General features: G+C 49.1%; 1 protein-coding gene across 1 annotated transcript in view; it reads right to left on the bottom strand.

Moving 5' to 3' along the window:
• SGSM1 (small G protein signaling modulator 1) overlaps nt 1-25267 on the bottom strand; it is a 51663-nt gene that overhangs the window by 12457 nt on the left and 13939 nt on the right. Inside the window, exons 4-19 of the mRNA XM_014542420.1 lie at nt 23994-24156; nt 21482-21634; nt 18246-18313; nt 17828-17973; nt 17565-17696; nt 15326-15450; nt 13576-13643; nt 12355-12518; nt 12054-12186; nt 10257-10421; nt 8219-8357; nt 5851-5915; nt 3862-4007; nt 2457-2585; nt 1910-2092; nt 581-649 (exon numbers count right to left, since the gene is read on the bottom strand). Of these exons, the coding sequence (XP_014397906.1) occupies nt 581-649; nt 1910-2092; nt 2457-2585; nt 3862-4007; nt 5851-5915; nt 8219-8357; nt 10257-10421; nt 12054-12186; nt 12355-12518; nt 13576-13643; nt 15326-15450; nt 17565-17696; nt 17828-17973; nt 18246-18313; nt 21482-21634; nt 23994-24156 (2048 nt within the window). The remainder of the gene's footprint in view (nt 1-580; nt 650-1909; nt 2093-2456; nt 2586-3861; nt 4008-5850; nt 5916-8218; nt 8358-10256; nt 10422-12053; nt 12187-12354; nt 12519-13575; nt 13644-15325; nt 15451-17564; nt 17697-17827; nt 17974-18245; nt 18314-21481; nt 21635-23993; nt 24157-25267) is intronic.

The raw sequence follows: 25267 nt of genomic DNA, 5'->3' as shown, positions 1-25267 counted from the left end.
CTGAAGACAAGGTGCACAAAGACAGATGGACTGCTTCCAGCAGTAACCTAAATACTCATCACAGGGACTGGTTCAAATATGGAACATGCATGTGATGGAATACTGCCCAGTCAGTAAAAGGAGTGAGGCAGCACAAGGTGCGATACATGCTCCCACTTGTGAAGAATAAAAGAGTAATCTATCTGTATGAAAATGCATAGAATAATCCAGAAAGAAGCAAGGAAGCATTGCAGTTGACTCTGTGGAGGGATGACTAAGGAATTTACATGGATATAATAGGCTTTGTTTAACCTGTTCCTTATGTTGTTAACTAATATTTTACGTAAATTATGTGCACATAAGTTTGTATGATGGAAGTCAAAGCCCAATTTAGCTTTCTCTGCAATATTTTAACTTCTTTACAGGGAAAACGGATTCATGGTTACGTACGTAATTAAAAACCCAATCTTTAATGCTAGTATAACGGCTAAAACAAATAAATCATAAGTGACTGGGAGATGACGGGCACCCAAGCCCATTATTGCTCCAGGTTGGAGGGAGGGTGATGGGCAGGTAGGGGGCGTGGCCTTGGGAAGGTCACCTGTGTGCTGCTGCTGGAGTCGCTCTGCAGGCGGATGTTCTGGTGGCCAGAACTGCAGCTCTGGGAGGACTGAGAGAAAAGAGGCAGGAGGGAGCCTGGGTGAGGCTGCAGCCTCCCGGCTCAGAGCCCCTGCACTGAGCTCAGGAGGGGTTGCTGGGGCGGGAGTCAGAAGTCTAGTGTCATTTCTATTCCTGACTTCAGGAGGCCCCCTCTCAAGGCCTCAGGTTCCTATCTATGAAATGAAAGGGGTGGGGGTTTCACTGTCTGCGCCCTGGAGCCTCTTCAGAGGCCATTCCACCAGCCCCTGGGCCTCCACCTCCCACCCCTGCAAGCAGGAAACCCCATCTTTCACTGCTCTCTACTTGAGACTTCTGGCTAACATTTTAGTTAGACACAGAGTAACTTGTATGAATGGCCTGATTTTTTTACTCCCTCTCTGTATTTGTGCTTTTTGCCCTGTAACTTCTACTTCCTGCCTACTCTGATGCTAGGCTTGGCTATGTGACCTGCTTTGGCCAATGGGATGTTAGCAAAGTCACCAGGGCAGAGCCTGAAAAAGAGCTTGTGTATGTCTCTCTTTATAATCTGCGTTTACTGTGAGAAAAGGTAACCAGCTGAAGGGTAAGACGTGGAGCACAACTGAGTCAGTCCGGGCAGGTGAGAGCGCTCTGTGAAGGTCAACAAAACTTTTAGTTGACCTTCAGAGTTCAGAACTGCCTTGCTGACCCACAAACTCACGAGAAAAAGGAAATGTGTGTTGTTAGAAACCCATTGACTTTTGAGGATTGCTTGTTACGCAGTATTAGTGTAGCAAAATGATAGGTGATACATCACTAGTGAAGAGAATTAACTTTTTTTTCAGTTCCTGCTTTGGGCCACTAAACTGGAGACTCTGTGAGAACAGATATGTCTGACTTGGCCACTGAAGTATTCCTGATATCTCAGAACATTCCTGACAGTACCTGGCACATGGTAGGCACTCAATAAGCATCTGTTGAATAAATGGAAGTCTAGCACTGTGGTAGGTGCTTTATGTACACTACTCATTTAAGCTGCGCACAAACCTCCCCTATAAATGATTATTTCCCTTTGACAGATGAGGAAACTGAGGCCCAGAAGTATGGGTGCTTGCCTGAAGCACCAGGGCTAGAAAATGGGTTAGAGTTCAAACTTAGGTCTGTCAAACTACAAAGTCTCCTTCCACCCAAAAACTAGGGGTGAGGCTCTGTCCCCAGGCACCCAGCCCTCACCATTCCTACCACAGCCTGATGGAGAGGATCCTGGCTTTCACACCCCACCCTCCACTCCCTCAGGTGAGCCGCCCATCACCTCGTTGCTGATGGTGGAGTCCCTGTGCATCATCCGGTGCAGGGGACCATCCAGGCTGGCCCCTGATGAGCATTTGGCCAGGGCGGCTGCGTGGGACTCCCGCTCCCTCTGCCGCACAATTGCCTCACAGCCCAGCCATTCGGACATGGTCTGTGCATAGCAGGCATGAATCTGCTCGTCCACCTGCAGGGCAGATGCAAGGTCACCGGAAGTGCTGGGACCCTGAGCCCTGGAAGCACCCATCTAACATTCATGGCATAACATTCAACCCACATTAACTGAGCACCTACTATGTGCCAGGAAGGCGAGGTGGAAGGTAATAAAGAAGGGTGTGAATCCACAATTATCTCAAAATAAAAGTTTATTTTTAAAAAATGACATCCATGGCTTGTGCTGTATTTCTGTTGGAGAGCGCTGCCCTTGAGCTTCCTGGCTCCCCCCAGCTCCCTGCCCCACCTTGGTCCAAAATGGGACCAGAGCTCCCCCAGCCTCACAGTACCTGGCTCCTTTGGTTGCCAAAGACCCAGTGCCCTTCAGGGTAACCAACCTCCTTCCTTTCCGTTTCTGTCATCCCGAACTGGTAGTGGCCCAGCAGGAAGGGCCACACGGCCTTGCGGATCTCGGGCTGGATGCCCCCATAGTAGATAAGGCGCAGCAGCTCCTGCTCCTCGTAACTCTGTGGTGGGGGGACAGGGGAGAGCAAAGGGTTTGTTTGGTCAACAGAAAGCCAGGGCAGACTCTGTGATCCAGCAGTTCTTCTTTTCAGACCTAGCCCTTAGGAACCCTGGCATGAATGAGCAAAGCCATAGGCACCCAATATCCACTACAATGTGACATGAAAGAGCAAAGCCCTGGGAACCCCTCAACTTCCCACCAACGGGAGAACAGTAACCCCCGACATGGGAATACCACACAGAGAGTAGAAAGGTGCATCTATGAGAACCTACACAAAATGATGTTCAATGTGTAGTGTTAGTGGAAAAAAAAAAAAGATGCAGATCGTGTCTAGTGTGAACTCATTTTTGTTAAAGTAGAAAGGTGCATCTATGAGAACCTACACAAAATGATGCTCAATGTGTACTGTTAGTGGAAAAAAATAAGATGCAGATCGGGTCTAGTATGAACTCATTTTTGTTCAAGAAAAAAGGAAAAGCCCTAACTGGTTTGGCTCAGTGGATAGAGCGTCGGCCTGCGGACTGAAAGGTCCCAGGTTCGATTCCGGTCAGGGGCATGTACCTTGGTTGCGGGCACATCCCCAGTAGGAGGTGTGCAAGAGGCAGCTGATCGATGTTTCTCTCTCATCGATGTTTCTAACTCTCTATCCCTCTCCCTTCCTCTCTGTGAAGATTCAATAAAATATATTTAAAAGAGAAAAGGAAAAACCAGGGTATAAGGAACTTATATTTCTACTTAATTTTCAATCAATTTTGTATACTGTGCTTATTTGGGAATATTATCTTGGAGTTTTTCATCTCAACTAAGCTCTAAGAAAATTGTTTTAAAGCAAATTAATCTGCAGTGAACATGAGTAGCTGGTTCTGTATACACTAATGATTTAGGGGCACACTAGGATGACTTTAACAGCTGTCTCCCTCTAACTTAGCTCCTCTCATCATTCTAAGTAGATTCGACTGCATTATGAATTCCTGCTCACCGGGGACTCATAGCACCTCATGCAGGACTGAGCATACAGCTGGTGCTTAATAAATGCTTAGCCACTGATGGATTCTTACTCCTTCCAGGAGAGCATGTGTATTTTCCATCCTCCTTGATCCTCACCCCAATGGGCAGAAGCAGGCTATGGGTCTTGGAACTCTTGAGTTTGGGTATGCAGAACCCAAAGACATCACAACATCCTTGAGTCCCCACAAGCAGATAGGTCTATTCCTTAGATTGCAAGATGCCCCCACCTGCTGCAGTCCCACCACAGGCCGAGCCAGGCCAAGCCTTACTGTGCTGTCCTGAAGGTACTGCTCCCAGATCCCGGCCGTCAGCCCGTGTCCAGCATCGCAGGGCAAGTCTGGAGACACAATCATGTGATTGACCAGGGCTGACAGGTGGGTCCTCACGGTGGACAGGTGTCTGCAGTAGGCAAGCCCTGTGGGGGGAGATAGAGAAAGGGTCATTATCCACCATCAGACCCTCCTTGCCTTGTCTCAGAGTCTCCAAAATGCTGCCCATAACCTTCCTGAACCCTCATGACCCAACGAGTTCTCATCACCCCCTTTTCCAGGTAAGGAGCTTAGGCTCAGAGGGGGAAGCCACTTGTGGGCTTGACTGCTTAACTGCTCTGTGACCGTGGGGAGGTCCTATCACCTTTCTCAACCTTGGTCAGGGTGATACCACCTCTGCTAGAATCCAAGGTATTTAACTCACAGGCTGGAAGCAGAGTAGGGGTGGGCTCCCTGTGCCTCTGGGTGCCTCCAATCCACACAGAGAGAAAAAGAGAGTGGGAGAAAACATGGAGCTGGATAGACAAGGTCCCGGCGAGTCATATCCAAGAGGATGCTGAGGGCACTGGTTTGCTTTCAAAGATGGCCCTGCACTCTAAACAGAATGTCTGCCAACCTTCACCCAACCCATCCTGGGCACCTGGAGGGCACGGTGCCTGGAACACGAGGCACTCAGCAAATACTGGCTTGTGCTGGTTTTGACTGCATACCTTTCTTCTGGATCTCCCCCACCATCTCATCCTTAACTCCCAGAGAGGACCCTGGACCTTCCTGAGCCTGAGGACTCACCCCTACCAACAGTGATGATGATGATGATGGTGATGGCTAACGCTAACACTTACACAGCACATACTACATAAGTGCCAGGGAGCTGCCACCTGAGCCTACCTAACTTCACTCATTTAATTCTCGCCACAGCGGGTACTCTTATCCCCATCTTATAGATGGAGAAACTGAAGCACAGACTGGTTTCATCACCTGCTCAGGTTACATAGCTAGGAAGCGTGGAGTTGGGATTTGAACCCAAACTGCCTAGTTCCAGAACCTGGGCTCTCAGCTGCCATCATGGATGAGCCGCATCATGTGATGACATCATTCAAGATCCCTTTAAACCCTCTCCCCTTCCTCCAGGAAGCTCTTCCGTTTGGGTTCCATAAATACTCACCCAATGCCTGCTCCATGCCAGGCCCTGCATTAGGCACTGGGGATGGGTCAGTCCAGAACAGGCAAAAGCCTTGATCTTGGAGAGCTCACACTCTCCCTGCCTCTTCAGGCACTCAGGGACAGGACCTGCACTGCTATTTCACAGGCCCATGCAGCATGTGTTAACACTTTTCTAGAATCCTGAAATACACACACTAGGCTGAGAGGCTGGGGAACTAAATCCTGCTAAGAACTGATATAGCAGAGTGGGGACAAAAACAGAGCCTTTGCGTCAGGCAGGCCTGGGTTTGAGTCTGTTGCTTATTAGCTGTGTGACCTTGGGAAAGTCATTTCCCCCTTTCTGTACCTTAGTTTCCTCATCGGTTAAAATGAAATAATCAGAGTACTTATATTATGCATTTCATTTTTAAGTTCTTGGGAAGGGATCAGGCCACCTTTCTCTTCTGCTTCTGCCCACAGGGAAAGGGAACAGACAGTTATGAGCACCTATGATGTGCAACACTAGCTGCAGGGGCTTTATACATGCTTCTCATTCAGTCTTGAAAACAAACACTCTAAGGTGGGCACTGGGAATGCAATGGCGATTAAACCAAACCCCTCCCCCCAAGGAACCCCATTGTTCACTGCCCTCTCTTAGGATCAAAGTATATTTATCTCCAATTTATAGATGAGGAAACTGAGGCTCAGAGAAGTTAATATCATTTCACTAAAACCAGGAATCTAGGAAACAGAGGAGCATGGGTTCAAACTCCAGAGCCAGGCACGTAGCAGGCACTCAATGAATGTTCCCTGGAGATCACGACGGCAAATAAGGTCAATACGCACATCCATAGAAGGCTCTGGAAAGGATCTGGTACTTCATGTTGTCACAGAGAAGCTTCAGGGGAGCCCTGCCGGTGGAGGAAAAGGGAGACACTTAGGACAGACCCACCCACAGCCCAGATTTCCTGGAGAGGAGACAACTCGTTATCTCTAGGAGCAGATTAAAGCCAGCCGGTCAAGGGGGCTGTGGGGATATTATTTCTGCTCATACAGCATCACTGCCCCTTCTGCTATCTGCTTGGGAGTCACTCCATAACTCTGTCCCTATGGCTTGGGTAGAGCTGATTCTTCCCAGTGCATGACTCACGTTGGGATCACAGTGATTGGGCCAGAGGTGGTGATGTGATCCAACCTGGGCCAATGAGAATCAGCCCCGGGACTTTTGTTGAGATCACTGGGAAACAGACACTCTTTTCCCTGATTAAGTTCCAAAGCCAATGGGATATGGGGCAGAGGCATCTGGGATCCATTTATGCTACTGCATAGAAGGGCCTGCCTAAGCATGAAACCATCATAGTGGCAAACAGAAGCAAGAGCCAAAGAAAAAAACAGAGATTCCTGTTTTGAGCAGCTGGATCCAGCCATACCTGAAGCCACTGCACCTGTGGACTTTTCAATTCTGTCAACAGATTTTCCTTCTTACTTGCACCAGTTTGAAGTGGGTTTCTGACACCTTCAGAAAGAGTTCTGACTTCTGAAGTGACCCACCTGAACCAAACTGAGCCAAACTGGGACTCAGAGTCTAGCTGATTGCAAAGTAGGTGATGCCGCATAAATTCTCCTTGCATGGGAATTCTGGGGGGCTTTTTTGGCTGAAAGAGGAGAGAGGAATAAGGCCCCAGCATTGTTGTAGAAAATAAGGGCTGCTGAAGAGAGTGTTGTACCTTCTTGCAAAACACAGAGTAGAGGAAAATGATCCCAGAGGACACCCAGGAAAACCCAGGAACACTGAGTAGAAAGCATGGCCGAAGTCCTCCAGGTATGTATACCTGGAGGCATTAAACTTTAAAGTCACCCTCTTTGTGCCCTCAGGTTGGCAAGACTCGGGCTTGCTCAGATTACATGAGAATAGCATCTCACTGACAGGTGTCCCATAGTGCCCTCAGCTACCTGCAAGGTGGTGAGCTCCCTGTCACTAGAAGTGTGTAAACAGATACAGTGAAAGGGGGTACTAAGTTAGAACAGCACTTTTCAGTGGTCCATGGACCACAAGCCCCTTATCACTTGGAATTTCTCCACCACGTGGATTCCTGGGCCCCACACAGACCTACTCAGTCAGGACAGCCAAGAAGTAGTCAAGGCACCAGGAGGTTTTGCTACCTCCCCCAGGTGATTCTGACGCATATTAACATGTTAGTCTCTCGGTTATATCAATGCTTCTCAAACTTAAAGGTACACATGGTCTTGGGATCTTGTTAAATGCAGATTCTGCTTCAGCAGGTCTGGGATGAGAGACTGAGAATCTGCTCAGATGATAAGGTTTCTGGTCCCCAGGGCTTAGAAGACTTAAAAAATCTGAATCCAGCCCCCTGCCCTTGATGTTCCTACAGCTGATGAACTGACCACCCATTGGGACAGAGGCCCAGAAGGAAAAAGAGGATTCCACTCCTGTAGGCCAGGCCAGGTCAGTAGGAAACAAGACCATTCTCATGAATGGGCTACGTCATTCTTCCAAAGAGACCAAAGCTCTATGTGCAAAGAAAGAGTTGATCTTGGGATTTAACTTTATACAATAAAATAGCATGTAATTTATTGAGCATTACCATGTACCACATGTTGGCCACTTCCAACCATTATTTGATATGGCCTTACAATAGCTATATAAAGCAAGCATTAGTGTCCCATTTAGGCATGTGTGGTTGTCATTAAGTAGTATTTCTGGTTTCTGCCTGGAAGTGCATGGGGGGACTTCACTTCCTGGCTCCTTGTAGACAGGGCCAATGAGGTGTGAGTGGAAATGACAGGTGCCTCATTTGACCTGGGGCATTTAAATGCTGCTTCGAGTCCCTCCATGCCATTTCCCTCAGTCGCTGTGATTGGCAATATTCAAGATGGTGGTGGCTCCATCAGCGGGGCCTTTGATGTGCAGAAAGCAGAGTCTCCAACTGATCCATAATAGACACATAGCATGCAAGACAAATAAACCTTTGTTGTAATAGCCACTGAGATTTTAGGGCGGTTTGTTACTGCGACATATGTTCTTTTTCCATGTAAGGAAGCTCCAACAGCTAGGACTTCACAAGGCTAGGATTTAACCTGGATTTGGATGATTCCGGAGCCTCAGAAGTCAGTGCAAGGCAAGTAAGAGGTATCTCCAAATCTTTGGTAAATCCTTCCAATTCCCTCCATCCACAGCTCAAGCCCCTCATACCTCTCATGTTTGCAGCCATTGGTTGAGCCACCATCGCCTGAGCCACTCTGTGAACAGGATGAGCAAGAGGATTTGTGGGTACTGGGTTGCCATAGGGATGGCAGGTTGCTCATGGAGACATCCATCAGGTCCTGGGGCACTGTGGGGAGTAGAAAGGGCAGAAGAAGAGCCCTGATTGAGCATATGTGGGTTACAGAAGCCTCACCCCAAAACAAGCAGCTCACTCCTAGGCCAGCACAGGGATAGGAAAAGCCCTTTAATGTCACAGTAGGAAACAGCGACCACAATCGTTGTCTGACCCAAGTTCCTGAACCCGCCTGATCCAGTGAAAGCCACCACCAAAATTTGGGGCCCCCAGCAAATGGGCAGAGCTGATGACAGTAGAGAGTGGAAGAGAAACCAGAGAGAGACCAGAGCCAAGAAAACAGGCCCAATCCCAGAGTAGGAGGCCACGCCTCACACCATGTTGTCATTCAGCTGTCCTCACAGGAGGCTGACATGAAAGGACAGGGACCTGCTGGGGGCTTCTAGGGAAGGCAGATGGTCTCCAGTCCTCAGAGACAGACTCTCTGGTGAGAGAGTCTCTAGTAGTGAGACAGAGGGACCCTGACTCATCTGATGAGGCAGGGCACACATGGGTGAGAACCCAGTGGAGCCTCCCACTGACGAGGAAGAGGGTACCTGCGCTGTCCGTGGTCCTGATCCAGCTGCTTCAACGGGTCTCAAGTAGGCTGGCCACCCCCAGAATCACATGGGGGCGGGGGCTTATTAAAAAGCCATAAGCCTGTATCCCACCCCTGACGTAGCCAATTAAAACCTCCTGGTCATACATCCCTTGAGTCTACATTTCAAAAACAATTCTGATATAGCAGCCACGTTTGAAAACCAAGAAAGCACGACTGATCTCCTAACTCCGGGACATTGGTGATTCCTGATCAACTGCTCCCAGGAATATGGCCCTTAAGTTTCGCTCACTGTTTTCTTTCCCAGCTCCAAGAACACCACAGGATCTGTGCCGCTGCAGGACAAACATACTGGTGACATATACATCACAATTTCTACAGTTAACTTCTTGGCCTTCTGGCAGTTCGAGACAGGTGCAAAAATTATTTTCTCTAGGATGGGGCTCAAAAAATATTTTCTGTAAAGATCCGGGTAGAAAATAGTTTTGGATTTGTGAGCCACTTGGTTGCTATTGTACCACTCAACTCTGCTGTTGTAGTGCAAAAGGAGCCATACATAAAATGCAAACAAACAAGCATGGGTATGTTCTAATAAAACTTTATGGGCACTGAAATGTGACTTTTATATCATAATCACCTGTCACAAAATATTATTCTGCTTTTGATTTTTTTCAGTTATTCAAAAAATGTAAAGACCATTCTCAGCTCATGGGCTGTACAGAATGAAGCTGGGTTTGGCCTGCAGGCCATGTTTGCCAAGCCCTGCTCCAGGAAATTAAGAGGGATGCATATTTACCCTTGTGCCAGGCGTCCTCAAGGATGAGTGGTAATGTGGCATCTTCTCTCGGGCTCCAAGGGGAGGGTAGTTGTGGACTCAGCCCCACTGGTCATCAGAGCTCAGTGGCTGACAGGGTCAGCTCCTACCCAATGACGTAGGACAAAGCTGCCTCCAGAATGAGGCTTTGGGGGCCACCAAAACTGGCTTGTTACACTAACCCTTCCCAAGCAGACTCACCAATGAGCTGGCCAAAAATGACCAGCAAGCCCCTGTAAAATGTTCTAGAAAAACAGCCCCAGTTCTTAGCCAATCTCAGGGAAGCATTGATCAGTTGTGCCCAGGTGTGGCAGGCATGCCTCTGCCCCGAGTCCCTCCCACCCTGTAGACATCACCAATGGATCCCTTCACTACTGAACCCACAGCACTCCAAGCTGCATCACGCAGGGTACCAACTGGACAGCATAAAGGTACTTATTTGTCTTTCACCTCCATCTCCACTAGGACCAAGACTCAAATGACAACATGGCAGAGGTGGCTGGCACCCAGTCCCAACGGATTGGGGGGACCCAGACATTACTGGGGGGCTGCTGCTTCAAGCCTGGTATGGGAAGGGTGGCGTCCCATCTGGTTTGGGCCCACCGACTGGCCCTGGCCACCACCAGCATGGACCGGCCCACAGGAACCACCATCCAGGCAGGGCCCACGGAGACCGAGGATGTGCTGCCCAAGGGGTCGGGAACAACTTGAGACACAAAACAAAAAGCACCAGTGAAATGGAAAGTCTGAGGTGGGCAGAACACTGAACCGACCAGAAGAACCAAGTCTTCGGGACTTGAACCTTCACCCTGCACCCCAACCCCGACGGCCCCACACACAGTGGCCGAGTTGAATGCACTGATGTGAGCTTTTCTCTGAACCAGCAGTTCTCAGCCTGAGACAACTTTCCTCCAGTTTCTTGGCAATGACTGGAGACATTTCTGGTTGCCACACTTGGTGGGCAGGGGATGGATTGGCCACTTGGCATCTGGTAGGTGGAGGCCAGAGATGCTGCTCAACATCTTTCAGTGTACAGGACAGCCCCTATCACAACGAATTGTTATATCCTAGTGTCTTGAATCCTAGCGTCTGTCCTGGTGGCACATGCAGCCACAAGAAGCTAACAATGATATTCCCCAAATAAGGGAATCCAGCCTGGCTCCGGCAAGAGCCTGTTGGAGGATGAGCCCCCGAGGAGAGAGTTTTCTGGGAAGGTGGCCACAGGGCATCTGGTCTTGGCTAATGAACCAGCTCTCCGGTGGGGCTGTGTGCACAGACAGCCTGGGCAGGAGTGCACATGCTAAGGAACACTTCAGGACACTCTGTGGCTCTTCATGAAGGAATATATGGATGAAAACACACTAACCCAAGCCCTGTAGGATCTTACTGCCAATCCAACTCAGCGATGGATGAGAGATGGAGCACTAAGTGGCCGGGCATGGTTAGTTCAACCTTGCTGGGAAGGACATCTGCTTTCAAAAGAGCCTCTCACTGCGCAGCCGAGGTCACGTAAGCAAAGGGAGGCTTCAAGCCATTACCCATCTGATTGGATCAATGGGGCCACAGAGGGTTAAATAACAGAAAGGATGCGTATAACTTAATACTGATTTGTTTAACAGATGTCCATACAGTGCTTAATAAATGCCAGGCCTCCTTTCAAGAACTTTTCAAATAGTAATTCACTTAATCCTAACAACAGTCCGTAAGAATGATCATCTTAATAGCAACAATCTCCATTCACTAAGCATCTGTCTCATGGCAATCAGCAGGCAGATCACCTCCTGTGCTAGTGCCAAGCACTTTGCTTCCCTTTGCTGCTTTGACTACCATTTATTGAGTGCCTACTATGTGCAAGACCTTATTCTAAGGGCTTTACACTGATCACCTCATTATCTCATTAAATCCTTACAACAATATGTTGAAGTATAATAACACAATAGCAGCTAACATTTGAGTGTTCTATGTCAAGTGACTTATCTAATTTAATCCTCCAAAAGCCCTATGAAATATGTGCTGTAGACACCCCATTTTACAGATGATGAAACGGAGGCATAGGAGATTAAAGCGACTTGCCCAAGTTCAACGTGATTTCCAGAGTCCATGTCACTGCCACTATCCCATGCCACCTCCCAGTCAGTGGCATCTTTATTACCTAAGAAGAGTGGTTATTTGTTCTCATACGGGGGCAAATCAAGGCCACCAAGGTATAAACTTCCTGATTCCAGGTCCCCTGTTAGCCCCAGAATCCAGACCTCTTGTCCTCTATTTCCAAATGCCTAGTTCATTTTTAGGATCAGCTAATGGCTGGCTCCCTGGGCTCAGGAACAGGACAACTTACCGAACTCGGACTGCAGGCTGGGGTAGATGATCCTGAACACGTAATCCGTGGCCTCGTCATCTTCCTTGTCTGAAGCTGTGGACTCGGCAGAACCCTGAGGGCTTCGCTTGCGCAGTTTGGGAAATACTTTGCCCTGAAAGAACATGTCCCAATGCACAGTCCCTGGGACACACCTGTCCCCCAACTGCACGTCATGAGGGTCGTGACGGAGTGTGCATGAGCCCGAAAAGCCACCTAAGGGCTCCTGGGCAAGAATGACCATTCACCCTGGCTGACCCCACCCCCAGCCATGATCACTCACCTTCCCCCGCTGAGACCAGAGTGGTGGGTCCAGCTGCCCGTGGGGGAGCAGCCCGTTCTCCAGGCATGAGAGGAACTGCAGGAGGTGCCCTCCCTTGGGGAAGTGGAAGGGTGGCCTCTGGATCCCGTCCTGGCTGACCAGCACCACCGTCCCGCCGCTGTCCACTGCCATGTGACCGACCACAGAAGACCCAGCAGGAAGTCACTAAGAGGCATGGTGATGGGCCCTTCCGCCCAACACATACCCCCAGGCCCAGACACATGAACCTGTTTTGAGGCTCTGGGACAGGTCTGGACAGAAGGTCAGGGGGAGTCTCACCTCCCCCAAGTCCCTCTCATCCCACCTATGATCATTGTTGATGGGAACTGTAGGACATGGTCAAGAAGAACATGTCCTACAGCCCCCACCAAAGGGAAAGGCTGCCTCCCAACACCCATGTCCCTCAAGCACCCTTTACAAATCTACTTGATCTATTTTTGTATGGAGGCTTTTTCAGCGCAGTATTAACTGTCAGTAGCATGGATTGAGCACTTACTGTATATAAGCACATCACGTTAAAGGTACCATCTTATTGTAGTACTCAAAATATCTATTATTGCCTAGTTTACAAATGATAAAACCGAGGCTCAGAGAGGTTATATAACTTGCCAAGGGTCACACAGCTAGTAAATGGCAGGGTGTGGATTGGAACCCAGTTCTACCTCATTAAATAAGCTTATATGTTTTACACCTTGGTTGGCCACAGGTCCCTTGCTTTCCAAAGCAGGATGACTCTCTGCTTATTATGAATATGCCTGCCTTGGGCTTTAAAGGGGAATGCTAGTTATTAATCCCAGGTCGGCTGAGCACTGACTTTGGAGTGACAAAGACCTGGGTTCAAGTCCAGGCTCTGGAGCTTATAAGCTGCATGTCTTTGTGCCATGCTGCTTCCTCACCTGTGAACTGGCAGTGACGGAGCCCCTATCCCTAGGTTGTTGTGATGATTAAGTAACAGGCATGTAAATGCTCAGAGCCATGCTTGGCACACCATAATTGCTCAGTATTAGCAACTAACACCATGGGTTTGATGCTGAGACCTTAACATATGCCACTTGATCCTCACAATAACCCCATGAGTAGGTCCTGGTATGATCCCCACTGAGGGGAAACTGAGGCTCTGAGAGGTGAAGTCAGTTGCCTGAGGTTGCATAGGCAACAGGGGGGTGGGCGGGCAGTCCCTACCTTGTTGGTGGCAGTGCAGGTAGACGATCTCCTCCAGGCGTATGGTCATGGCATAGTCCCAATAGACGCTGGAAGGTGAGGGAAGGTCAGAGCTGCAGGATGTCTGTCTACATCACCGTGGAGGAGGGCCCAGGAGGCCAGAAGACCACACCCATGGGTTCCTCCACTCTTCTCACCAGGGCCCACCTGACCCTAACATCTGCATCACAGTCTTCCCAGACTATCTCCTCTTCCTTGGTCCCAAATTTCTAAGGACCCCCTCCTCCCCTGCCTCCACTCCATGTGGCTGAGGCTGACCTCACCCACCCTCCACCCCAGAACTCCAGAATGGCCACCTGACTGAGGCCTGGCCAATCAACTTATTCTACTGTTTTGGCCACAGTGATTGGTTCAGGGATGACCCCGTGACATAAGCAGAACCAATGAGATTCAATTATCAAATTTATATTAGAATTACTGGGGAACAGATGCTCCTTTATGCTAGGAAAGTAGTGGTAAGGATGCTAGAAGTCTGGAGATGTGAGGCTATGGCAAGAAAAAATGGAGTCAACAGTCAGGGAAGCAGAGCCAAGAGATGGAAAGTGTTCAGGTCTTCCTCATTTGAGTCCCTGGATCTAGCCATGCCTGAAGCCACTGCCCCGGGGTTTTCTAGTTCATGTGTGCAAATGCTTAAGTCAGCTTGAGTTCGGTTTTCCGTCACTGGTATCTGAGTCTTGACTAATGCTGATCCTAACTTCAGGCCACCCTATGTCCACGGGCAGGAGTCAGAATAGCCATTCAACAGCCTTGACTTCACAGGTCCCAGCAGTGTGACTTAGAGGCTTCTATGAGCCACAGGTTCCTCCTCTGAAACTGAGGATGCTAATGCCCACTGCATAGTATTGCTATGAGGATTAAATGGAATTGCCTATTTGAAGGGCTCAACACGGCACTGATACATTCTAAAAAGTACTGGGTTAATGGGCCCTGTGATTTCCTTCAGGTTTGCCTTTTTCAGCTTTTCCCCTCAGAACACAATGGGAGGTGGGGCCACAGGAATGCACTGCTCAGGTCTCCTTCACGAGACCCAAGACCTTGCTGTGGGGAGCAGCTGACCAATGGCATGAGAGGCCACCCCCCTGGATGCACCGCTGTGCTATGCCAAGGCCACACTCCCTCTCTGCCAGGACTGAGCACAAGTGGGGCCAGTGTGGGCCTATTCCTGTGGGACAGGGGACTCCTCCAATGGTAGACTTTAGCCTGGGAACTCTCCATTGATTTGGCCAAACTTATGAAATCTTTGTTAAGATATTTCTGAGCCGGCTTGGTGCAGTGGATAGAGCGTCAGCCTGCAGACTGAGGGGTCCCAGGTTCAATTCCGGCCAAGGGCACATGCCTGGGTTGCGGGCTCAATCCCCAGTAGGGAGTGTGCAGGAGGCAGCCAATCAATGATTCTCTCTCATCATTGATGTTTCTATCTCTCTCTCCTTCACCCTTCCTCTCTGAATCAATAAAGAAATATATTTAAAAAAAAAAGATATTTCTGGGTGGGTGTTTTGGCCACGGCTCTGACTAGTTCCCACACCCTAAGATTCTTCCAGTCGGTTACTGGATCCTCCCAAGTTCTTGAGTTACCCATGAGGCCACTGCCGTAGGGAGGCTGGGCCAAGCGGCTGTAACAACCAGATGGAGCAGCAGGTAGGGGCAGGGCACAAGGGACAGGGCACAAACTTCCTTGTGCCAAGGGGAGGGGAGGGACCTGGCACCCTACCTCTTCTCATAGTCCAGATCTCCCACAGACCCATTCATCAGCTGGTTGGGTGTCCACTTCAGGGTCATGAGGTCAGCAGTCTGGTGCAGGGACAGGTACCCTGGGACAGCCTCCATGTCATCCCTCTGTAGAGAGAGAAGGACTCAGACTTGGTTGTAGTGCCAGAGTGAACAGTTAACATGGTCCATTGGACTCAAGGACACATAACCGGAACCAAGAGGTTGGGGCATTCCCTCCAAGGTCATGGCTATTTGGAAGACCCTGAACCTCCTTCTACGTGGCCAAGGCTATTGCAGCCAACCACCCAGGATGGGTGTTATACTAGTAGACCCAGCTGTGAGAGCTGCCTGCCCCTCGCACTTTCATACCCTCACCTCCCTTCTGAGGTCCAGGGCCCTGCTGCAAGGGTGGACCTGGGAATTCTTTAGAAGCAAGGAGGAGCTCTGTCCCTCTCAACATCACCTTTTTCAAAGCAGAAGACACTTACCCACCATCATTTTAGCCAGTCTTAAGGGAGAAAAAAATTGCAGCTAACCTCTGTCTGCTCCCCCAGACATTACCCAGAAGCCCCTCCCCAAATACCCTAGGCATCCTCCCCGCCCAGCAGCCTGAGCCTCTGGCTTCCCAATCTGCCTGCAGAGCTTCCCACCTGCTATACTGTATCCCAAGTGGGGAAGGGACTGGAGAGGGGTGTCTCTAAGCCTCACCCATAGAGGCGGCAGCTCCTCCACCAAATTCACCTCAACAACATTTGTAGACCAACAACTAATATTTCCTGAGCACCTGGTATGTATCCAGTATGACTCAGGGTCACATGTCTCAACTGAACCACCCAAGCCTGCAGCCCCACCAAGGGAGCACAGTTGCAGTCTTTCATCCATTCTAAGATGCGCATCTGTCTTTCACATTTCAATGTGCCTGAATACGAGGATGCATCTTATGATCAGCAGCATCTCACCACTGGGATGCTGTTATCATTGCCTGACTCATGTACACTCAGTCACAGCTGTTCATATTGTTATTTCAATTAAGTGTTGTGCATGGTGGTTACTGCACATGTGGAGAAAAGTTCTTGGAAGGAGGCCTGGCATTTATAAAAACTATATCCAAATAAATCTCAAAGAGCTTTCAAAACACATAAAAGAAGAGTTTCAAGTAGAGAGAAAACACAGTATATAATTTAATAGCACTTTCAATTTCCTGATAGTTATATAAAAAACGGTGCATCTTAAATTGATGCTTCTTAGGTCTCAGGAAATAGGGTGCTGTACCCACTATGATGTGGATGCTGAGGAGTGACTTACTCAGGGTCACCCAGTGATTGTAACGGTGACCACAGAGATGGGTGGCCAACAGCTGTCCCTCTGCTTCCTCTCAGCTGAGCCCAAACACTATACTGACCCTAGTGTTCCCGGGAAGGGGACAGCAAAGGAGAATTCCCATGAGGGAAGGGGCACCATATGCCTGCTCATCGCTATTCCTGGGGCCTGGCCCAGTGCAGGGCACAGAGGGTGACTGGTAAGTGGCAACTTCTGGCACCAGCCATGCTGAATTCAAATAATAACTCTGTGCCTTACTCTGCCCTCATGGGCCTCAGTGTAATCAGCTATGATAACAACACTGGCCTCAAATGGTTGTTGTGAAGTTTAAATGAGTTGGTAGAATTAAAAGCACTTAGCACAGTGCCCGACACATAGGAAGTGCTTAATCAATATTAACTATGAAGATGTTTATCTTGCTATCCTAAGCATCTAACACTTAGCAGGTTCTGTATAAAGGTGTGCTGAATGAGTGGCAACGAGAGAATGAATGAAGAGATGGCTGGATGAAAAGGTAGATGGACAGATGGACTAGAAAATAAATGGACAAATGGATGGATGGATGGGTGAGTGGATATAAATACAGGAAGATGGATGAAGGGATGGTGGGAAGTGCAGGAACAGAAGGATGGTGGCTATAGACACTGCAAGAGAAGTGATAGGCTGGCTGGCGATATTGACATATGGGTGGATGCATGGATGGATTTGATAGAAGGAAATACCGGCATGTGGATGCATGAATGAAGGAAATGGCAGCATATGGATGAATGAATGGATAGAGAAAATACTGGCAGATGAATGAATAGATGGGTGAGTAGGTGGGTGGATGAATGAATGAGCAACCTAGAGCCAAAGGGAACTTCTCTATAACATGGAGCCAGACCCCCAGTGGAAGATCTGGGCCCACGATGAGCTCTCACCGGCTGAACGAGAACGTTGTTCTTGCCATAGAGCAGGGTGGCCCTGGAGTTCTGGTGCAGGGACTCCACATAGTCGCGGGCGGAGAGGGATGGGCGGTCATCCATGCTGCCACTCGAAAGCCTCTTCTGGATCTGGCGGTGTGCGCGGAGGTAGAGGATGAGGCTGGAGTGACCGTCAAGGCCCCACTCCACCCCCTGCCCCCACGCCCAGTCAGGAACTCGGCCTGATTCCCCCACAGGGTCTCACTGCCCACCCCACTCACGCAGAGGGCGGGGCGCTTGGTGGGCGAGTCCTGTCGCAGGTGCGAGCTGTGGATGCGGTGCCTCTGGACGAGCTCGTCGGCAGAGGGGTCGGTCCAGAAGTGATCCGCCGTCTTCATCTTGGTGTATTCCAAGGCACAGGGCCCCACTGCAGAGCAGAGGGGCTGGTAATCCTTGGCCCCTGAAAGCCTGCCCTCCCGTCTACCACCAGGTGGGCCACCCATTGCACTATCCCTCTCCTCTGGTCAGCTAGGATACCCCAGAGTCCTGCTAAGGCGAGACACAAGACCCTGGGAGCAACAGACAGGGAACAAGTGAGTTTGATGGGGGAGGCTGGAGGGAGGTGAGCGAGGCCCTTAGGAGGGGCCCTGTGCGCGGAGACTACAGAGTCACAGGGAGCTCAGAGCGCTGCACACTCACCCAACAAAGACGCAAGGATGGGGCCATCCACAGGGTCCATCAGGAGTGCTTCCTTTTCGTAGTATTTACTAGCAAGAGAGGAAAGAACATGCAGGTTTGGGAAGTGACCAGCAGAGGGTGTACCATGGCCTGGTGGTTAAAAGCAGACAGGATGGGTTCACTCTCGCTCTTGTCACGCGGTTACCTCTGTAAGCCTCAGCTGCCCCATCCCTAACAGGAAGATGATAATGTATCGCATAGGGTTTTTGGAAGGACTTTCAAGAGAGACAACAGATGTAAGGCACTGATTTTAGCACAGTCACTCCAGCAAGTCACTTACCCTTTCTGGGGCTGAGCATGTCACTGCTTAATACACGACTGTAATAAAAGCCTTAATGAGGTAATGGGAATAATTAGAAGACTGCTGAGGCCTGCCTGGTTTTGTCTGCTTCTACCGCATCTTCCATTTCAGACAGGAAGTCATTAGGAGGCACAGATGATATCTACCCCTCTAATATTATTGAGGCGATAAAATGCTTTTCAGCTGTCCTTGTCCCAAAAGGCTGTAGGAACAGGCCTTCCTGTCCAGATAACTAATGTGGACAATGCTGGCCTGACACACACCCCTGGATTCTGGCTCTTCAAAATGACAGGAGAAGCCTTCATATACAGTGTTTGTGCTGAATGTTTTCAGTCTTTGTTTGAGTTGTGTAGTGGTGTGTAAGTCTGTGCAAACCTTAGATAGTCTAAAGATAACAGAGTTTCAGAGTTGGAAAGGACCTTGTTCTGACCTCCTGACGGATTTCAGTCCCAGGGAGGGTAAGTGACTTGCTGGAGGCCACACCCAGATGGCTTGGTTCTTTCCATCCCATAGTCGGGGATGAAGGGCAAAGGATCTAGAGTCAGATAGACCAAAGGGGAGCCCATCTCGGCTACTCTCTCCCGCGCTGTGTGCCCCAGGGCAGGGGATTACCCCCTGAGCTTCTATGCAAAATGTAAAGAATGACAGACGCATCTATCCAGGCTGTTGGGAGGATGAAATGTTGACCTGCAGGTACAGCAACAGCACCAATGCTGACACCAGGAATTTCTCACTAAATTGCTGCAGCACCATTGTAATTTTACCCCAAAGAAACCTTCTACCAACCAGAGTATTGGTTGAGGCATAACTGACACGCCCCAGGCATGCTCAACATCAAGTTTATACAGTTTAGTGTCAGATATAAAGATAATGCTTCGAGACATTTTCCATTCCACCATTCCGTGTCCCTTCCAAAAATTGGCAGTTAAGTGACCTTGGAAATGGTGCCTGAAAAGACATCAGGGAGGCCTGGGAGCAAGGTGTGACTGTACAGGTACCTGAAAAAGTTTCTTTAAGGTGATGGGTTTCTGTCGGACAGTTCTTCATCCTGAGTGTGGTGATGTTTATATGAAACAACACATGTTTTAACATTTCAGAGAACTACATAGCAAAAACATGAGTATATGTAAAAACTGGTGAAATGCAAATAAAGCTTATAGTTTAGTTAACAGTGTTGTACCAATGGCAACTTCTTGTTTTGGGTCTTGTACTCTGGTTGTGTAGAATGCTATCATTGGGGGAGGCAAGAACTCTCTGTAATAATGTTGCAACTTCTGTGTGAATCTAAAATTCAAAATAAAAAGTTTAATGAAGCAACAGCAGGTTAGCATTGATGCTCAAATCATTACTCATTCTTTTTGACTGACATATTCAGTAGGAAAACACAAGGTCACACACCACAGGCAGTAACCTCAGAGGCCCTGGGGACAGGGCAGGGGACAGAGACGTGTTACAATTTACAAGAAGGTGAAGAGATTAACTGCAGCCTCAGAGCCGGGATTTCTTTCAGTTCCTCTCCTGCCTCAAGGCCTCTGTACCTGCTGTTCCCTCTGCTGGGAACACTCTTCCCCACTCCCTTCACCTGGTTAATGCCTACACACCCTTCAAAAGGAAGCTTAACTGTCATACCTTCCAGGACACTTTCCATAAGCACCGGGAGGAGGTGAGACACCACCCTCTTGTCTTGGAACACTCACCACATATTATTAAATTACTACTTGACTATTTCCCTGTTACAATGTCAGCTTCATGAGGGAAAGAACCTTGCTCTGTACTTTCATACATATTTTCCTAGCAAACAGGCAAAGAATAAAATCTATTCTTTTATTACCTAATATCCACTGTGTGTGAAGATGTAGTTAAGCTAAACAGGCACTTTCATATCCCAAAAGATGGGGAGATTATTAGATATTTCTCTCTCTCTCTGGCTGGAAAGGAGTACTGGCCACGAGGAATCTCAAACTATATATTCTTCAGGGCTCCCCACTGCTTTTGGCATAATATGACAGGTAGAAGCAATATATCCCCAGCATCTAGGTTAGTGCCTGGCACATAGTAGATGATCACTAAATACTTATTTGAATGAATACATGAATACAGGGATAAATGCTTGCCAAGAGGACTCATACTATAAACCCTTTACATCAGGTAATTCTGAGCCAGGAGAGAAGATGTAGAAAGAGTCATTATTCACTTTCAAAATGACTAACTCCCTTTCTCATCTCTTCTCCGAAGTGGCAGCAATCTCTATCCCACTTACCAAAAGAGAAAAGAGGCACAGAGCAGCTAAGTGATTTCCCTACAGCCATATGGTTGGCGGCGAGTAGACTATGGGCTTAACTCGCTGGAGAAGAAAGATCACCAAAATCTCAATAACTCATTCCAAATGCGAAGACCCCGCACTGCTACTAAACACCTGAATCTTCCCAAGGTTCTAATCTAGGCCAGCCAGGAGAGAAGATGTAGAAAGAGTCATTATTCACTTCCAAAATGACTAACTCCCTTTCTCATCTCTTCTTCGAAGTGGCAGCAATCCCTATCCCACTTACCAAAAGAGAAAACAGGCACAGAGCAGCTAAGTGATTTCCCTACAGCCATATGGTTGGCGGCGAGTAGACTATGGGCTTAACTCGCTGGAGAAGAAAGATCACCAAAATCTCAATAACTCATTCCAAATGCGAAGACCCCGCACTGCTACTAAACACCTGAATCTTCCCAAGGTTCTAATCTAGGCCAGTTCAGATTCAAATGTCCAGACGACCTGTATTTAGTACCTTTAAATCAAGTGCACATCAAGGCGGCAAAAAGAAAGTGGCTTTGTGCAAGGGGTGCAATTTCCAAGACTGCCAGCAGGTGGAGGCAGAGTGCACCCAGGTGTCTGGTCTTTCCCGCTCACCTGCTGTTTTCCACAAGGTAATGCACAATTTTGTCCAGGACCTTCTCAAACAAGGCCGTGCGGATCCACAGGTGCTTGATGGCAAGTGGGGACAGGTTGGGTAGCTTCGGCAGCTTCCGCACATTCTCCTGGAGGCCCTGGATCTGGTTTCGCCTTTGAGACCAGTAAGGAAGGAGAAAAGATATTCACCAAAAAGGAAAATCCAAGAGGATCAATATGCAAATGGGAAAATGGTCAACCTATCTAGGAAATAAAGAAATGGCAACTAAAACCATATTGCTCTTGGCAAATGGGTAAAGAGTTGAAAAAAAATAATACCCAGTGAGAGTGAAGACGTGGTAAAGAGACAAGTTCATACACTGTTGATGGGTAAGCTAGAATATCATACTGATATTTCTCTCTCTCAATCTCTCTCTCTCTCTCTCTCTCTCTCTCTCTCTCTCTCTCTCTCTCCTAGAAAGGAGTGCTGGTCAAGGAGAGTCTTGGATTATAGATCCTTCAGTGGCTCCTGACTGCCCTTGAAACGCAAGCTTCACATGACAGACAGGGCGCTCCGTGACCTTTCTCCTGATCACCTCTCCATCCATCCCCTTACTACTCTCCTTTCTGACCCCATGATCTAGCTAGACAGAGAAATCTGCAGATCTCTGAGGCTGCCAGGCTCTCATCTGAGGACTTTCCATGAGCTGCTTGTTCCTGCTTTCCCTCCCTATCCCATTCCAGGCTCACCCCTTCTCACTCTTTAGGTCTCAGTGAGGACGTTCCCCTCCTGTAGAAGCCCTCTCAGACCAGCCAGAACTGGGGGAGGGGCTCTCCTCTGTGCCCTTATGACTCTGAAGCATAACTTCCTGCTCACTCTTCTGTCTTCCCCTCCACACTGTGACCATCAGGGCATGAACTAAGTGATGCAATTATTTTTTAAATACAATACTTCCTGAGAGTCTACCCCAGGGTAAGAACGGTTCCTCTTCATGTCAGGGCCTAGCACAGTGCCTGTCATGTAGGAGGGGCTCAGTATAGCTATTCATAAATGCATGATTGTATGAATGAATGATGGCGCTCCTTTACCACCTGCTATGGGCATCTTGAATTCCTCCATTAACAAGTCACTCCCAGTATTATGGAAGCCCCATGGAAACCCATCCCTTTAAGAAATTTATCAGCAGCATCTGGAGATTTAGCAGATGGACCAGAGCAGCGGTTCTCAACCTGTGGGTCGCAACCCCTTTGGCGGTCGAACGACCCTTTCACAGGGGTCGCCTAAGACCATCCTGCATATCAGATATTTACATTACGATTCATAACAGTAGCAACATTACAGTTATGAAGTAGCAACGAAAATACTTTTATGGCTGGGTCACAACATGAGGAACTGTATTTAAAGGGCCAGAAGGTTGAGAACCACTGGACTAGAGGCTCCTGAAGACCAAATAGCTGGGGATTCAGATGCCAAATGGGAGCTGGCAATGCCAGATCTAGAGCCCTGCCCATCATGCAGTTCTGGTCAGCAGCCCTGGGCAGGCAGGGCCTGAAGGTCAAGAAAAGGGCCACTACTCATCCAGTGAAGTAGAGTGACCACCGGTGGCAGAGATGGTAAACACATGGCATGCATATATCTCTCTCCCTTCCCTTGCCCGTAACAGACATGGCTAATCAATCCATGCACTCTTTCCCAAGAAGCCCAATCACAGCTGCAGAATCTTTCATAACACGGTCCTCGGGCAGCCACCAGGAGCCACTGGAGTTGCAACTTATTTGCCATCCCTGACCAGGCTCCAGGTGGGAACTCTGGGAGTGACACTGGCAGGAGGCACTTACGTACAAACACTCAGGCCATGAGCCTCCCTCTCCCCACCCCAACACATACAATCAGCCACCAAGACGAGCGTGTGAAGCCACCTCTCCCCTTTGGTGGTTGCCTCAATGTGAGTTTTAACCAGAGGCCCATGTGGACAAGACCACACTGGTTCTATTAAACGTTGGCCTTGCTGCATTTAGAAGAGGGCTTAGCTCACAGGAGGCACTTACTCATTCAACACCTGTTTCTTGGGTATTTACCAGGTGCTAGGCTCTCCCAGACGCTGGGGACATATGGGGAATAACACAGATGTAGTTGCCTGTCTTCATGGAGTTCAGGCAAAAAGGGGAGACAGACAATAATCAAGTAAATAGTAAACAAACAAATGAATGAATAACTATAGATGGTGATAACAATTGTGAAGAAAATAAACAAGATGATATGAAAGAGAAATGGGATGAGGGTTGGAATTTACCCTTAGCTAGGGGAAGGCCTGACTATGACAAGGAACCAGCCATGGAAGATGAGGGATGAGAACCAGGTGGAGGACACAGCATAAGCAAAGGCCCTGGGGTGGAAAAGAGTCTGACGGGTCAGAGGAGCAGAAAGGAGAGCGGAGGGAGTGCTGGGAGGCCGGAGCTCTCACAGAGCCCGGGGAAGAGCATGGACTGTCTGGGGGACTCCCCCAGCCTGTACACCATGCTCTGCACTCACGCGTTCTCTATCAGCTGCTCCAGGTCCTGGACCTTGCGGCTCAGCTCGTCAGCTGGCGGGAAGCTCTTGCCCACCTTCATGAAGAGAGCCGCGATCTTGTTGCTGCGCAGGAAGCCAGCCGCCCGCCGCCGCAGCCCGTGCAAGACGCAGGCCTCCACAGCCGCTGCAGAGACAATGGTCAGCAGGCCCTGCCCTGCCCATGCTCCCCAGCACCCAGCTCAGTCACACGGGCACCTGGGAAAGCGGGGGGGCCCCCCCAGAATCACAGGGAAAAGCATGTATGCCTCTCCACCTTCAACCCCCTCAAAAGAGAGAAGGAGAGCTTAGTGGTTAACCCACACTCACAGCCCAAGGTCAGACCGCCTCTCTCACATCCTCTCCCAGCCCCTCCCCAGCTGCGTGACTTAGGCAATGACTCCCCCTTCCTGAGTCTATTTCCTCAGCTGTAAAATGGGGACAGTATGAACATTAACCTCACAAGGTTGCTGTTCGGATGAGGTGGGAAAAATGCATGAAAAGCACTTAGCACAGAGCCGGGGACCTATGAGTGCTTTCCGACTGTTACCTATTCCTCCTGTTAATGGGGGAGGGGAGACTGGACCACAGGACTGTTGAGTGTCATCTGTGTTAAGGAGTCACATCATCATCATCATCATCATCATCACTATTGAGACTCCAGGAACAGCTGACATGATAACATTATAACAGGACCCTGGTGGTGTCCCCAGTCATCTGAACAGAGCTTCATGGAGCTAAGACCAGGAGAGGGAAATTACAGCATGTCCTTCATTACGAGACACTCCAATCGTGTAATAGCTTTTGGGGGAGAAAAAAAGAAACACGTCTGCTTGTATGTACACATTGATTATGAGCTGAATCCTGATTTCAGGGACACGCAAAACACGTGTCCCTCTAGCCATTTGGAATGCACAGTAAGAACCTGGCAGTGAGGTTATTTCGGGAACCTTGTGAGCAGAGCTGGTTCAAGGAGAGCAGTGAGTCACGCTCTGAGCGCTGGTCCTGCCTCCTTTGCTGAGCCAGCTAGACAGGATCCCTCAGGACCTCAGGATGTGTCCACAGCTCTTCATTCCGTTTTTTAAAAGTCCCCATCCGTCCCCTCCTTTTACTTGGCACCAGCCATAGGCAGAGTGAGGAAAGGACTTGAGTCCATTCCTCAGATGCAGGACCCCTGTCGCATGGGACAGGGTCAGTGTGAACTGAGCCCACAGCAGGGGAAGCCAGGCCTCCAATGTTAACCATGATTCCCGCTTCAT

This window comes from Myotis brandtii, unplaced genomic scaffold, assembly GCF_000412655.1.
Source record: "Myotis brandtii unplaced genomic scaffold, ASM41265v1 scaffold303, whole genome shotgun sequence".
Taxonomy (NCBI): domain Eukaryota; kingdom Metazoa; phylum Chordata; class Mammalia; order Chiroptera; family Vespertilionidae; genus Myotis; species Myotis brandtii.
This window is presented reverse-complemented; position numbering and strand designations above follow the sequence as displayed.